Below are 17,007 nucleotides of genomic sequence, written 5' to 3' on the forward strand. Positions count from 1 at the left end.
TATATATGTACAATCACATTAAACATATTTCCACATTATTCAATCTGTGAAAGAAGAATCAGAAGAAAAGGAAAAACCACAAAAAAGAAAAACAAAAAAAGTGAAAAATGGTATGCTTCAATCAGCATTCAGACTCCATAGCTCTTTCTCTGGATGTGGATAGCAGTTTCCATTATGAGCCTTTTGGAATTATCTTAGGTCACTGTACTATTGGAAGAGTTAAGTCTATCAAAGTCGATCATCACACAGTGTACTGTTACTGTGTATAATGTTCTTCTGGTTCTACTCATTTCACTTAGCATCAGTTCATGTAAATCTTTTAAGGTTTTTCTGAAATCTGCCTGCTCATCATATCTTATATCACAATAGTATTTCATTACATTCATAATACCATAACTTGTTCAGCCATTCCCCAATTAATAGGTATCCCCTCAAGTTCCAATTCTTTGCCACCACAAAAGGAGCTGCTATATGTTTGTACATGTGGGTCCTTTGTAATTTTTTATGACCTCTTTGGGATATAGACCTAGTAGGGGTATTGCTAAATCAAAGGTTATGCACAGTTTTATAGCCTGCCCCTCGGTTTCTTTTGCTGGATCTTCATCCAGGTTATTCCTACTAACCATGGGTATTCCCCAACGCTCCTTCCTTTCATATATATATATATATAATATATATATATATATATATAAAAGATATCTCTGCTTCCACTGTGTTATCTCATTTGGTGATTGCATGAACTCTTATTGCCATCTCTATAAATATGATTCCCTATGTGTGTATATATAATGTATACAATAGAGGGGAAGAGCAGGGAGGAGAAAGGGAATGAGTCAACCTTATTCTCATTGGATTTGGCTCAAGGAGGGAATAGCATACACACTCAATTGGGTCTCTTACCCTACAGGAAAATAAGGGGAAGGGGATAAAAAGGAGATTATAGGAGGGAGGATAGATTGGGGGAGGGGATAGTCAGAAGCAAATACTTTTGAAAAGGGACAGGGTCAAAGAAGAAAATAGAAAAAATGTGGTGTAGGATAGGATGGAGTGAGAAATATAGTTAGTCTTTCACAATATGACTACTATGGAAATGTTTTGCATAACTACACATGTATAACCTATATTGAATTGTCTGTCTTCTCAATGGGGGGTGGGTAGTAAGGAGGGATGGAGAGAGAGAATCTAGAACTTCAAGTTTTAAAAACAAATGTTAAAAAATTGTTTTTACATACAACTGGGAAATAAGATATACAGGCAATGGGGTACAGAAATCTATCTTGACCTACAAGAAAGTAAGGGGTAAGGGAGTAAAAGGGGGATTGACGGGGATAGCAGAGAGGGCAGATTGGGGGAAGGGGTAATCAGTATGCTTGTCATGCTGTGGTAGGGGGCAAGGGAGATATAGGGAGAAGATTTGGGGCTCAAAATCTTGTGGAAATGAATGTTGAAAACAAAAAATAAATAAATTAAATCTGGGAAAAAATAAAAGAAAGATGATTCCCAGCTCTAATCTCCTGATCTCCAATCCTGCATCTTCAATTTAATACAAGACATTTCTAACTGACTGTCCTGTAGGCATGTCAATCTCTACATGTCCAAAGCAGAACTCATTATTTTTCCCCCTCTACTTAAGTTCTTTATTACTATGGGAGGTATCACCATTCTCCTAGTCACCAGGGATTACAAGGGACTTGATGATTTGGTGTCATTATTAACTCCTTACTTTAATTCATCCCACATAACTAATATGGTGCCAAATCTTGCTTATATCTTCACATCTCTCATATAAATCTCCTCTCTATACACATAGCTACTACCTTAGTTATTACTTACCCTTATTACCTTTCAACTAGACCATTTTAATAGCTTTCTAATTGTTCTTCATTCAACTCCCTCCTCACTCTCTCCATTCAAGTGCCAAAGTGATTTCCCTAAAGCACAAGTCTAACCATGTTACTCCCTCTCCCCCAACCCTTCAAGGAACTGCAGTGGCTCCCCATTACCTACAAGATCAATTATAAAATCTACTATTTGGCATTTCAAGCTCTGAACAGGCTGGCCCCTTCCTAACTTTCTAACTTTTCTTTCACTATAGTTTTCAATATGTACTTTATGATCCAGGTACCCTGTCCTACCTGCTGTTCCACATAAAAGACCCTCCATTTCCCAACTCCCTCCATTTCTGTTTGTCTTCCATGCTAGGATGCTCTCCTTTGTTACTTCACTTTTGGCTGCCCAGGTGGTTTTCAAGACACTAGCTCAAAATTAACCTACTGCAGGAGTCCTTTGCTTGTTTCTTCTCTTCTGCTTCTCCTCTATTTACAATGTATCAGTCTTATAGGTCCATAGTTATTTATTTGTACATAGTCTCTCTCATTAGAATGTGAGCTCTCTAGAGGCAGGGACTGTGTTTTTCTTTCTTTATATTCCCAGCACTTACCACACAGTCTGGCTCATACTACTGGCTTAATAAATGTTTGTTGACCACCTGACTTATTATTTATTTTTCTAACATGGATCAAAATACAGTTTATTCATGGAAAATTAATTTGGTTCAAGAAGAATTTCAAATACCTCTTGCTTCTGTTAGACATGGCCAATGAGTGATTGTGTTTCCTATAAGGGAGGGTTCTTGGTTTGGTGGGAAGAAGTGTCTGGGAGAGGGGGAAGAAATAATTGCAATGAGTCACTGGGAAACAATACTGGGAAAGTGTACAAAAAGAAAAGGACAACAATAAGATTTTTGATTCATACTGTCTGAATTGGGATTTTTACCCACAGATCACTACTAATTTTGTCTAGGCCTCAAGTCTCTTAATAAAACATAAATACAAATAAGAACAGAATTCAAGACCTTTAATAAAAGTAATTCTGGGACCACTGGGCCTACCTTATAGGCGATGCTGTTGAGCACTTTCATAGCCAAATCTGAAACATCTGGATATGGGTCAGCAGCCAAATGCAGTAGGACTCTCCAAATTTGTGTGTAAACACTATTGAAGGAAACTCCTAATAAAAACAAAAAAATAGGAGAAATGTTGGAACCAGGTCACTTCATGGTAGCTCCTCCTTTGATGTCTTTAGGGGAAGTCAGTTTCTTGTAAAATAACAACAATACTGGAAAGAGTCAAGTGATGACAGAAGAGTTTCAATATAATGTTCTTGAACAGGGCTAGGGAATTAAGGAATCCTAATTAGCAGCTGAGCTGAGTGTGAAACTGGCTGTTGTTGTAATCTATTTGTTGAGCTTAGTATTTGATTTCTTAAGGAAAACTTAGTTTTTAAAAAGCAGGGAGAAAAATGGAAGGAATAACCTTATTTTATAAAATAGCTTAATTTTTCTGAGATTGGTAATGACAGGAATAATAATTTTGTTGTATTTTGAAGACAACTTGTCTGATGTGGCTAATTCCATGGATTAAAATATGGTCTTTAGATCTCATTACTTTGTATACCTCAATATTTCAAGTCTGTCCTTCATCCTTTCACATCTGAGTAGATTGTTTTCATGAAGAAAAAAGGATGTGCCTTGTTGAACTTAGTTAAACTAGATCTTGTATAATAGATGTTTCTGAGCTTATACTTGAAGCCTTTTGGTTTGATAGGATCAGCAAGAACTGGTGCCTCGATGGGAAGAGATTTCAAAGATGCCCAGTTACTTCTACTCGATGATGAGATTTGATGGAAAACATTTTAGTTCATTATTTTAAAATATATTTGTGCCTCTTTACTTAACCCAATTATTGTTACTCAGCACCTACTATGTGGTAGATGCTAAAGGAAAGGAGAAAAGGAGTGGAAGACATGGTTATTGCCTTTAAGGCGAGCTTGTTGGAGAGAAAAGATTGGGATCCATGAAAATTAATATACATACAAAGTAATGTTATGATTAGTCTTTAAAGTAGTATAGATTACAAGGACACCAAGAGGGAGACATCAACGAGATTTCAGTTTCTCAGTAAACACTAGGTAGGGTTTCAACAGGCTAAAAGAAGTAAGGGCAATTCTAGGAAGGGATAGTAAGTTAAACAATGAATGAAGCAGAAATAGATTTGGCCTATTCACAGGATAGTGTTAAGTCCATATGGCTGGAGCCAACTTCAAGTTGGGTTACTGTAAGAAATCAAGTTGAGTAGATAAAATTTACCCTTACTTCTGCAACACATGGCCTGACTTGAGAGTTAGGCAATTTACTCGTGGAAAATGAAGAGCTCTGTTCAGTACTGAAAAGGATATTAAAATGGGACTAAAAATGGGCCACATTAAATGGGTAGCTAATTAGCAAACTGCTAGTGAATCTTTCTGACATGTTTGGTAGGTATTTAAATATAAGTGGTCTGGCAAATGTTGTTTACTTGAATGAATTCTATACCAGTTGTTCTCCAACTTTAAGCCTATATACAACAATTTATAAACTCAATGATGTTACCATCCTATTTTCAATTTTACTGTAATAATTATTATGGACAAGGTAGGACAATAATAGGGTGAGACTGTTTCAAAAATAAGAATACCAGAATTTAAATGGGTTAATATTGCCTTCCTTCAAAGGAGAAGACCTGGAAAACTACACATTTATATCAATTGTTCTTCATCAATCAAAACAGTTTTGGATTTCCTCTTTTGCAATTATCATTGGAGCCTGAAGCAAATCTCCAAAAGTGGCAAATCTGTCCTTTCCGTGTAGATTTGATGTTCTGAAACCATTACAAGTGATTTGAAAGCAAATGTGGTGACTAAGGTGACATTCAAGATGCATTTTGATATTTGGGCTTGCCCCCCTAACTCTTAACCATCACTAATGTTCCTAGAGTTGATGTTAATTTAATCACTGAGAGGTTAAAAAAAAAACAAAAAACAAAACCAAAACAACCCAATATTCATTTTGAGGCTGACACACATTACTATTTTGGTTGGTTATGTACCCTGCATTCAAATTTTCTCCCCATTCTTATTATGTAAGTATGTTAACTAAGCAAAGCTCATTTTTCAGTACTGTGGCACAATTACAAATATGTAAGACACTTCAGAAGAACTATATTTAACATAAATTTAGACTTAGATTATTGGAGAAATGTTGAGGAATTTCACCCTAGTTTTAAGAATATACTAAGTTATATTGAAATAAGTCAACTGGAATAAATCACTGCATCATTTACTTTCCACCAGTCCTTTGATGTGGTCTTAGTGTGGGAGTAAAATGGGTAAGGTAGCTTGAAAAACAGAGAAAAGATGTGGAAATATCATCATCCTGAAAGTTATCCAGATCAAAGAAGAACTTACTTGAGAAAGGGAAAAATAATGTGTGAAAGCAGCCAAGAAACCCTGTTGGAAAATCCTCTAAAGTCAGTTTCTCTCTTAGCAGGGGGTCTCTTAACGTGTCTGGTTCAGTGATATGAGTTACATAAAGATGACCAGGAAACTGTTACATTTTGATGTCATTTAAGAAGGAAAGAGGAAGGTGGGTAGGAGGGAATCTACTTTTGAGAATCACCTTATTACAATGTAGAATGTATAGAAGGGGTAGGTTGGATGAATGGGAATATGATTTCACCTACAAATGTATGATATATAGTAGCCAACCATCAAAAACAAAAATAAATTCAAAAGGCTGTTATTAGATTCCTCTTCACTATGAGAATATTAGGAGTGTTTTTAAAGGATATCTAAAACTCAAGTGGTGGCTCAAATCTTGTGCTCCCCTCCATTGCTTTTCTTCTCTTTCTTGTTTTTCTGGCTCAAAACGAAAGGGTGATTTATAGTTCTGATTCAGCTCAGTGATGCATCTGAAGCAGTATGTTATCAGCCTGTATTGCTGTGACAGTGAAAATGCTGTAAGGGAAGGAACAACCCAAAATATAATAACCCATAAGCTAATAATTTCAGTTTGACTTCATATGATGAACACCATGATGGAACATGGGAGGAGAGAGGAAAAGAATTAAGAGATGGATAGGATTATAAAACTGGTAAAAATGAGGGGTTTAGATTAGATGACCTCTAGGATCCTTTCCAACTCTAGAACTTATCCTATGACTGGGTAAATGTGAATAAGCAAATTTAAAATGGGCACTATTAATGGAAGTGATCAGTTTGTAAAGTATACTTAAAAAAAAAATTAATGGGGGCGGCCAGGTGGCTCAGTGAGTAAGAGCACCGGCTCCAGTGTCGGGATGACCTGGATCAAATCCGGGCTCAGATACTCAGCACCACACCCAGAAATAACTGGCTGTGTAACCTTGAGCAAGTTACTTAACCCCAATTGCTTTAAAAAAAAATTAATGAGATGATAAAAGAATAGTTTTATTACCCATTAGAAGTCACTGACTAGAGTTAAGATGGTGGAGTAGAAACAGGACCTCCATGCGGCTCCAGCTCTAACCACCTCCAACCCATGTAAAAGGGGACTATGAACAAACTTTGGAGCTACAGAACCCACAAAATGACACAGAGAAGCTAACCTCCCACTGAGGACAGCCCAGCAGGGCAGCAGGAATTGGACAGTGCAGTGTTCTAGGTGCCGAGCGCAGCCCCACACCAAGGTTTTAGCCCCAGGGTGGTCCAGACCAGCTGCCTGCTGGAAGGAGTCCAGATCACCAGCAGCTGTGGTGATGCAGAATTATCAACACATAGATACTAAGGACAAAGCGAGAGGTCAGTGCAGTGTGGACTTTGGGACCCAGTAGTTGGGAGTACATTGGCTTTTGCAACTGGGGCAAGAAGCCACTGAGGGCTGCAGCCCACATGGCAGCTTCAGCTCCTGGCCTGCAGAGTGTAGGGGGACCAAGCGACCAGTCTGAGGGGTAAACGCTCTTGCTCTAACCTGCTTGGATCTGGATTGAGGTCTAGGGTGGAGGTCCTGGGGTGTGTGACCAGCTTGCCAGAGCTTGTGGAGGCTTCAGAGAGGGCACCCATCTAATACCTCTGGCAGCTGAGAAAACCCCAGTGTATGGTAGCTCCTCTGTCTGGTGGCAGAGTCCTACTGTGGCAAAAAGCCCAACAGTCAAGTAATTGAGTGGCAACATGACCAGGCAAAGGAAGAATGCCTTAAAAAGCAGAATTTGCCTGATGGAAAAAAATCTCAAAAGCTCACAGAGGAGAATCATTGCTTCAGAATTAGATTGGAGCAAATGGAAGCTAATGACTTTATGAGAAATCAAGATGCTGTTAAACAGATGAAAACAAATGAAAAAATAGAAGGCAATGTGAAATACCTCATTGGAAAAGCCACTGACCTGGAAAATAGGTGCAGGAGAGATAATTTAAAAATTATTGGGCTACCTGAAAGCCATGATCAAAGAAAGAACCTAGAAATCACCCTCCAAGAAATTCTCAAGGAAAACTTCCCTGATGTTTTTAGAACCAGAGGGCAAAATGGAGGTTGAAAGAATCCAGCAATCACCTCCTGAAAAAGATCCCAAAAAAGAAAACTCCTAGGAATATTATAGCCAGGTTCCAGAGTTCCCAGATCAAGGAGAAAATATTACAAGCAGCCAGGAAGAAACAATTTGAATATTGTGGAAACACAATCAGGATAACTCAGGATCTGGTAGCTTCTACACTGAGGAATCAAAGGGCTTGGAATATGATATTCCAGAGGTCAAAGGAGCTGGGATTAAAACCAAGAATCACCTACCCAGCAAAACTGAGTATCATGTTTCAGGGGAAAATATGGTCATTCAGTGGAATAGAGGACTTTCAAACATTCTTGATGAAAAAACCAGAGTTGAATAGAAAATTTGACATTCAGATACAAGAAGCAAGAGAAGCATGAGAAGGTAAACAGGGAAAAGAAATCATAAGGAATTTATCAAAGTTGAACTATTAACATTCCTACATGGAAAAACAATAATTGTAACTGATGAAACTTTCTCAGTAGTTGAAGGGAATATATATATATGTGAGGGTATATGGGCATATGAATACATATGTGAATGTGTGTATATATGTTTACAGGTATACATAGATAGAGGGCACAGGACCAATTTAATAGGATGGGATGATACTTAAAAGGTGAAATTAAGAGGTGAGAGAGGAATATAATGAGAGGAGATGGGGAGAGACAGAATGGGGTAAACTATCTCATAAAGAAGAAGCAAGGGAAAATGGTTACAATGGAGGGGGAAAACAGGAAGGCAAAAGGGAATGGGTCAACCTTATTCTCACTGAATTTGGCTCAGGGAGGGAATGAAATACACACTAAATAGAGTATCTCACCCTACAGGAGGGTAGGGGGGAAGGGAAGTTGGAAGCACCCACTTTTGAAAAGGGACGGGATCAAAGTAGGGAATAGAACAAGTGGGAGGTGGGATAGGAGGGAGGGCAATATAGTCAGTCTTTTACAATATATCTACTATGTTACTGTTTTGCATTAGCTACACATGTACAACCTATACTGAACTGCTTATCTTCCCAGTAAGGGTGCTGACAAGGGAGGAAGGGAATGAATCTGGAAATCAAAGTTTCAAAATAAAATGTTAAAAAAATATATATATCATCATTATTATTATTATTATCAATACTATTTTGCATGTAATTGGGAAATAAGATATACAGGCACTGGGGCATAGAGATTCACCGTACCCTACTGGAAAAGTCAAAGGGGATATGGGAGAAGATATGGGAGAGAGCAGTTTGGAGGAGGGGATATCCTGTGGGACTGCTATTTTGGGGCGGTGGGTAGGGGTAAAATGGGGAGAAAATTTGTAACTCAAAATCTGGTGGAAATGAATGATGTAAATCAGAAGTTAATAAAGCATTTGAAAAATGAAAAAAAAAAGTCACTGACTTTTCTTGCAGAATATCTTGGCTTTCTTTATTATGAAAGAGCTCATGATTCAATTCAGTTGCAATCATTAGCACAATGCAGACAATTTTAATTTTTAAATCATCCTCCCTGACTACACTGATGGGCACAGCTGTTCATTATGATAGGATATAAATGGGGATAATGAAAAGAAACTAGTATCTTTATCTAACTTTTTTTTTTTGTCTACAACAGTCCCACTCCCCAGGTCAATTATAGCAACTATCATGTTTAAAATATGGTGTTTCCAAAAAGAGACACAATTCACATAATACACATCAGAGCAATAGCAACACAGATTGGGAGCTAGACGTAACCAACTCTAGTTTATCCTAAAGAGGTGGCAGGCATTCATGAAAGCTGCCTGACATATGAAAAAAACAAAACAAAACAAAACAAAACAGGAAACTAGGATAGAGATGTGAGTTGCTAGATGTTGAGAGAGCTTCTTTATCTGGAAGTAGCTAACATCCCCAAGTGCTTTTAAAGCCCCCAAAACACATTTCCACATCTAAATTGAAAGTGATAAAAGATCTCACCAGATGGTTTTACAGATTATATGAGAGCTATGGTCAGAAGTCTTCCAGCCAGCTGGATCTGGAACATATACTAGTGGCTACATGTGAATTCAGGGAAGTGCAAGGTGCCTGTCCATCATCTTTGTGAAAAATTCAGGACTGTTTCAATTTGTAGGTGACAGACACCTACAAATTTACTTGGGAGGCATTATGGTACAGTGGAATGAAAGCTGGGTTGATCAAGGATCTCAGTTCAAAACCCAACTGTCACTTACTGTTGATTGACTTTGGGCAACACATATTCCCTATTTGGGCATCAGTTTCTTAATCTATAAAATGAGGCGTATGGATTAGATGACCTCTAAGGTCCTTTTCGGCTCTAAATCATTGGTCCTAAGTGAGGGGCTTTTCAATATCTCAAAGAATTACCAATAGGTGTTTCCCTTTGAGACTGTGATCCTTAGAACAACATTTTTCTCTGCTTCAGTAAGGTAATCAGTGGTCTCTTCTCCCACTTCAGGACCAAGTAACGGTGTTTGGCTCGGACTCATTGCATTTGTGCTATCCCGTCCCAGTTTCTGGGTATTAAGGAATATATAACTTGCTTCCTCCTTTTCATAGGGTAATATCTACTTTAGTCCAGACAAGTTCTTTAGGAGGAAGGGATGATACCTGGCAGAGTTTATTTTCCCTTACCATTCTCTGCCTGCTGGGAACTACTGTCCCTCTTTAATGCATAAAGGAATTAAATTGCTCACATGGGAAATAGAATGTCTTCTATTTTCTCTAATCATGGACAGCCAACGTGCCTCACATAATCTTTCCAGCAAAGATCTTCAGTCTCACAATGACACACTTAATGATGGCCTTTAATCATGGATTTTTGCTATAAAAACATAATTAATCTTGTGGCATCGGAAAACAATGTTGTTCATTTTCTCAGTACTCTTTTCCGACATGAAGGGATCAGATTAATGGGTTGTAAAACCTTCCCTTCAAATATTCTGCAGTTCCTTCTACAGAAGTACTGGTTATATTCCTCCTTGGTGAATGAGCATCCCTCTTCCCCCTAGAGCCTAGAAACGAACATCTTTTATAACCAGAGCAAAGTAAGCCCGTAATTTAGAACTCACAATTATAGGACCTCTAGAATTATAGAAAGGCTTGGCATTAACATAGCTTAGGGTATCTTCTTTTTAAAAGATTCTCCATGGAAGTATGAAAAGAAGAAAAAAGGATGTATCACCATAGTTTCAAACATTTATTTATGTTAATAAAGATGTTAAAATAAGACAAGAAGAAGTGCAGCAAGTAGAAGACTGAAAGAAGGCTGACCTGGGTCACATCAATGCTTAAGGAGAAGGAATGTCATCTATAGTCTGTGACTATGAAGATTCAAAAAGAAAGCAATTTTAAAAAATTATTCAGGAATAAGATCAGAGATATGGGAGTTTTAGAATTTCCCTGATTCTGGTCTTTATGCACCTGCTCTTTCAGGAGGAGAGGAGGAAAGGATGTGAATAGGTGCAGGAATAATGGGGAATGGTAGGCACTGAAACATGATTTCTACAGGATTTCAAAAAGATCATGCCCTGAAAATACTGTCCAAAAATGTCTGATGAAAAAAAAATGGAGTTATAAGTTTAGAATTATTTTAAAAAGTCCTTTTGGGGAAAATACTTTCAGTAGTAAACCAAGCCCAATTGCTTATTCCAACTAATTTACTGTAAAATACATTCACATAAATGTGCCATTTAAAATGGTATTTGATTTAGTATAGTGTCATTTCATTTTATCCCACTTCAGCCCCACTATTTCTTGAACAATGTATTTTTGGGCAAGGATATTTCTTCATTAAACACTATACATGATTCTAATATTCTCAATCCTTAAATAAGTCCTTGGAAGTAGAAATAAACTGATTTGTTGGGATCCATTAGGGCAGGTGAGGAATCATTACCAATAAACATTTTGTGGGCATTTATTAATATGAAGGCATTGTGCTAGTCAATGGGGCTACATAGAAATGTGAAACAGAGACTCTTCTCTTTATGAGCCTGAAATATAATTTGATCAAACAAGAAAGAATAGACAACATATGCACAATGCCAAATAACTGACAGCAAGTGATAAATCTGTTCAGAGGAAGGAGGGAGAACACAGTAGATTGGTCATCAGAAAAGGCTTCATAGAAGAAGTAAGAAGTGAGGTGGACCTTGAAGGATGAATAAAACATCAACAGATAAAAGAGGAAAAATAATTTTTTTTTAAGCAATTGGGGTTAAGTAACTTGCTCAAGGTTACACGGCCAGGTGTTTCTGGGTGGGTGCTAAGTGTCTAAGCCTGGGATTCGATCTCCAGGTCATTCTGACACTGGAGCCGGTGCTCTTACTTGCTGTGCTACCTGGACGCCCCAAGAGGAAAAATATTTTACACAGAAAGAAAAATAATGTGGGTTTAGTGGACAGAGTACATTAGTTTGATTGTAATGGTAAGATTGTTTAAGGGACTAAGAGTAGATAAAATTGTAGTGAGTCAGACTGTGGAAGATCTAAAATGCCAAATTAAGAGCATTAGGCTACAATAAGCCAATGAAATTTTAGGTGCTGAGAATTGATGTGTGAAGTTGTGTTGTAGGCAGATCAATCTGGTAGTGTTGTACAGAAGAGATTTTTGAGGGAGCAGTGGTAGTGATTAGAGATAAGAGACCAGTTGCTAGACTAATGTGAAGTGTTAAGAGTTTGAATTAAGCATTGGGAATTGGAAGGATGGAATTACTTAGAACTGAAGCATCAAGGTGTGACTTGGTGAATGGGCATGGAGAATGAAAGAGAGAAAACCAAAAAAAATGATTCCTAGGGTCTAAGGCCTGGGTGACTGAGGGAACCGTGAACGGTGCTACTAACAAATAAGAAGCCTACCAAGATGAACTATTTTTGTTGGTGACTGGTGTGTGGTGAAAGAAAGAATGATGAGTTTGATGGGATGTTCCAGGCTGCCGAGATTTTGAAAACCTTTCTTAGCACATTCAGTGAACTAGGCTAAGGAGATTGCTATACTGTGGTTGAAATGAAAAAAAAAAAATGATTTTAAACAGGCAAATGCTGAAGGTAATAGAATTCTGTCTAGGTTATGAATTTTAAACACTTATATAAGCACCATCATTTACAGGTGGATATGAGCTCTATCTGATTGAATATGAATGAGGCAAGCTTTGGAGAGTAGCTACTTTGTTTCCTTAAGTTTCCTTTCCTTATCTCTAGCTCATTTTGGGACATTTCCCACCAACTGTTCTAAAGCTTGTCTGAGTCACAGATAAAAGAGTAGTTTTCTTCAGCACAAATGCTCAAAGAACCAGATTCAGTGAGGAAAAAATGATCAGAGGTTTGAGGAAAAAGGAAGGGTTGGGGAAGAATAACTGATGGTGGCACCACACTATTTCCACAAGCAGAAAGTGTCCTCATGAAGGGGAAGAAGAGGATGAAGCTAGCTCTTCAAAACGTTGTCTAGCCCCTACCTCCATGCAGACAGCACTATTAAAAGAAAAAAGGGAAAGAAAGTGACTTTTATAACTTGCCTTTTGTTAGTCTTTTGGGGATAATTTTCAACTTTTTATAAAGTGAATTTTTTAAAAAATGGAAAAATTGTTTTACATAATCATTGATGTACAAATAAAAAATTAATATTAAAAAAAACTCAGTTTACTAAATGAGACAAAGAGTGGTTAAAGTCTAGCCCTTCTAGCTTTTTGTATTATTCTAATTTCTGCTTAGGTTAAAATCTCGAGTTTCACCTTTAGTACAGTAAGAAAGCAAAAATGACATTTTGTTTTAGAATTAGTGGGAATGAGCATAGAGTGAGGGTTTTATTTATGCACTGGTCTTATTCCTCTATTTCTGCCCTTCCTACAAGCTATTTTCCATCTTAATTGTTACGATGACTAAACAACTCTCCACTGTGTGCATCATACACAAAGGCACTTCATTCCAGGTCAGTATCTCCAAAGTACACTATGGACTTCAGCTTACAGCAATCTTCAACCTCTGTAGTTTGTGGTTTAGTTTTCTACAGGAGAAAGTCATATCATCTTTCTGAGCAGTGATTATTTCTTTTCCCCAGTTAGTACCAGAAAAACTATTCTCTAGAGGTTTATAAATTAGCTCTAATGTCCTGGATTCAGGTCAGGTCAGAATTGGATAGGAATTGTTACAGGGTGCTTAGTGAAACAATGGATGAACAGTAATGAATATCAGATTTTTTTTTCCCCAAAGAGAACAGGTTGGGAATAATGGATGTGAAAGGATTTGCTACCACATGTTTGAAACAGATTGTATTGAAATCTTGTAGGTTAGATATTTGTTCAATTGAATACCTATATGAATTTGCATGGAGATTCAACTGAAAAACTATATCAGCACAGATGAATGCTTAAAATCTGAACTGGAATGCAAATGATGGAAAAACAGTCTTCCAATCTTCCTTCTTCAGCAGAAAGTTTAAATTACTGATCAAATGCTGACTAGTAGAAGGCAGAAGACTAAAAAAAATATTTCCAAATAAATGTTAGCTGGTCCCCATATAAAGAGGGCTCTAGTGGCTAAAAGGGAAAGACTCAAGTCTTTCACTAAAGGCTGTATATGGGAAAGCTATTGGGCTGTGTTAGGAAAATTTCCACCTTTTAATTTTATATATGCAGAAACTGAGTGGATCATTTGTTAATGGTTATAGAATGGGACAGTAGCCAAGTCAGTCACTGAACCTCTCCGTAAACCAGGCAACTCTCTGATACTCATAGTTCTTGAATAGGTGCCAATCTGTTCTGGTAGAAGGAGTTTCCTCATTGAGAGTTTCTGATACCAATGAAATCAAAGATCTGTAATCCCACACCACCTTTAAAAGAAGTCTAGGTGACTGAGTCCAGCATTTAAGATCAGGAAATAGAAATAATTATTAGCAGTGGCAAGGAAAGCACAGATTCAATCTCTTAGGTCCCATATCCATAGAGAAGGATTGTTTGCATAAAACAATCAATGGTGGTAGAGTAGAAAGAACAACAGGCTAGTTTTGGATTAAGAAAACTATGGTTCGAGTCCTGGCTCAGATACTAGTTATGGAACTTTGGTCAAATTAATAGGTTTACAGAATTTTAAGCTGGGAGGGGCTTTTGAGATAATCTATTCCTACCCCATGTTCTGACTCTCCTTTCCAATTAGACCAAAAACTTGCCTTCTGTGTAAATGTACTTTTAAGAGTTAGGGTTTAGCTTGGTTGTGACCTATAGCCAGGAACTTCTGGATAGGAAAGTACCTTAATGCACTTACAAAACACAGTTCTCTAATTTTTTTTTAAATACAAATGGAAGTTCAGGTACATTATGTATTTAAAAAGTCTTTAATGGGCTAGAAAAGGAATGTGGATACACAAAACAAATGACAAATGGTCACTCAACACTTCCTAGATGACCTCTGACCAGTACCTCTGGAGGCGATCCAACCCATTTTTTGGACAGCTCTAACACTTAAACTCAGATGACTAGATATTTATGAAACTTTCCTTTTTTTTCAGGGATACTATTTTCCCTCTGATTTCTTTACTTTTCAAGCATCAGTAGTAAATGTTTTTATTGATGTTGAATTGTTAATTTTAATCTTTTTATTTCTTGATCTCTTTGTATCATCTTTACCTTTCACTTTTGTACTTTTTATTTCAACTGCTGATTAAAAGAATCAAGAATTTATGACGCGGTTTTGTATTCTGTATTCCTTTCTGAATGTTTCTCTTCTGTTGCCTTTAATTGGTCATGATGGTATTTTCTACTATGTGTATGAGCTAGATACTGATGTCTTCTTTCAATGTCTTACTGTAGTTAATCAATAGTAATCTCAAGTTGCTTCTGTCATGGTGGAATTTATCTTTCCTAAGTAGTATTACTTGGATATTATTCCTATAATATTCCTAAGGAGCATTATCTTTTCTCCTATGGCTCTCCATGGCAACAGCTCTATAGATTATTATGTGAAGGATCTGAAACATTTTAATGCTTTCTGTCAAGTACTGTGGGAAAATGTGTTTGTGCATGATGATAAGAACATATATCAAGTTTAAAAAATAACTATTTTGGTAAAATCAGTTGGCTAAGTATGCTCATTTTCTTTGTAAAATCATTGAAAATAGTGTTGCTGTTTTGATCATGAACTTTATTATTAGTATAATTTCTGGAGTTTGAATTAATGGAAAATTTTGTATAACTTCAGTGTCTTCATCTTCTAGAATCTCTTTAGTGTTATCTCTCATTTTATCTAAGCTAGGCTTAGGGATGAAGCTGTTTCTTATGAGTGATTTGTACTGGCCAGTAATAGGCTTCTGTGACTTGGAGCTGGGTGGACTGTGGATAAAAAGCAGTTTGAAGCCCTCTGAAATCTGTTTTTGTTTTGATATGATATAGTTCTAGCAAATAATGAAAGCAGTCATTTCTTTAGTCTATTTCATATATACATGGCTTTACTTTAGTGGTCAGAGTCATCAGAATCAAACCATTTCTATCAGGTGGGGTATTGGTGTTTCAGATTTGTTCCAATCTATCTTCACTTCTGGTGGTATCAGAACACAAAGGAGCATTTTTCACTTTAGAATCTGCTGTGTCAAGCTCATCATCATGACCACTTTTGACCACTACAACCCTATTCCACCCTTCTATTTCTTGGACTCATAGAAGCAATTTCATCACACAGTGTATGGGATGCTAACCTAGTTGGGGATATCACTAGACCCTAAATGTTCAGAATTTCAGGATTACTATCAGGCCTTCACAGCTACAGGTTCAGGGCATATAGAGTTCTCACTGGAAATCATCCTGGCTAGTAATATTCTATTGGCCACTGCCTATTCCTTTGCCACTTTACAACTTGGATGATGGATTATATTTTGAGGGGGCTGTCAATATTATTATTATTATTATCTTGGTCTCATCTTTTTTAATGGGATATAGACATGGTTTTGAGACAAGGTTCTTGCAGAAATGGATAAAATAACTGCTTTTTGTAGTTTAATAAAAAGTATTATAAGTTGATCTTCTGAAGGTTTGCTGAAAACATATATTACAATGATAGCTGTAGACTAGACAACATACATTATTTATTTTTCTTCCTCTTTCCACATGAATTTTATCTCCTTGCCTAGGTTTCTATATTTTGAAAATTTTTTGTTTCATGTAGCTTAGAGATGCTGAGTATTTGGTATAGTGACATCTTATAACAATATTGCTCTTTTGTGGATCAGTATTGGTCTAGACAATTGTAGGCTATAGTTTGACCTATGATTATGGTCTAATTCCAGTACAGTCCATTGTTTGATGCATCCAGAATATCTTTGGTATGAGTACTTATCCTATGGGAATTTGTTACTTATCAGTCCATGAAAGATTTCAAAATTTCTGACTTATAGTTGCTATTATATATGTTGCAAAATTTCTACTATTTCATGAAATGATCTGGATTTCTCAAAGAAGACATTATAAACTTCTCTTCTTAAGCTTCCTACATCTCCTTTTCCCTCTCTCTAAGCTGAGGACCATATCTCCAAGCTGAGAAAGATGAACCTATAAGACATGAGCTGTGCTTCTCCCTTTTTCTTCACATAAAAACTCCTTGACACCAGAGTCCACAACTTTCCTCTTTTCTATTG

The 17,007-nt window shown here is 36.9% G+C and overlaps 1 protein-coding gene across 2 annotated transcripts in view; it reads right to left on the minus strand.

The window, feature by feature from the left end:
- RPTOR (regulatory associated protein of MTOR complex 1) overlaps positions 1–17,007 on the minus strand; it is a 528,996-nt gene that overhangs the window by 127,612 nt on the left and 384,377 nt on the right. For both annotated transcript variants that reach the window (XM_069064093.1, XM_069064092.1), the window contains exon 21: positions 2,891–3,009. In XM_069064093.1, coding sequence (XP_068920194.1) covers positions 2,891–3,009 — 119 coding nt within the window. The remainder of the gene's footprint in view (positions 1–2,890; positions 3,010–17,007) is intronic.

Source organism: Petaurus breviceps, unplaced genomic scaffold, assembly GCF_028583685.1.
Source record: "Petaurus breviceps papuanus isolate PSGF00001 unplaced genomic scaffold, PetGlider_PUasm1.0 90617, whole genome shotgun sequence".
Classification (NCBI taxonomy): domain Eukaryota; kingdom Metazoa; phylum Chordata; class Mammalia; order Diprotodontia; family Petauridae; genus Petaurus; species Petaurus breviceps.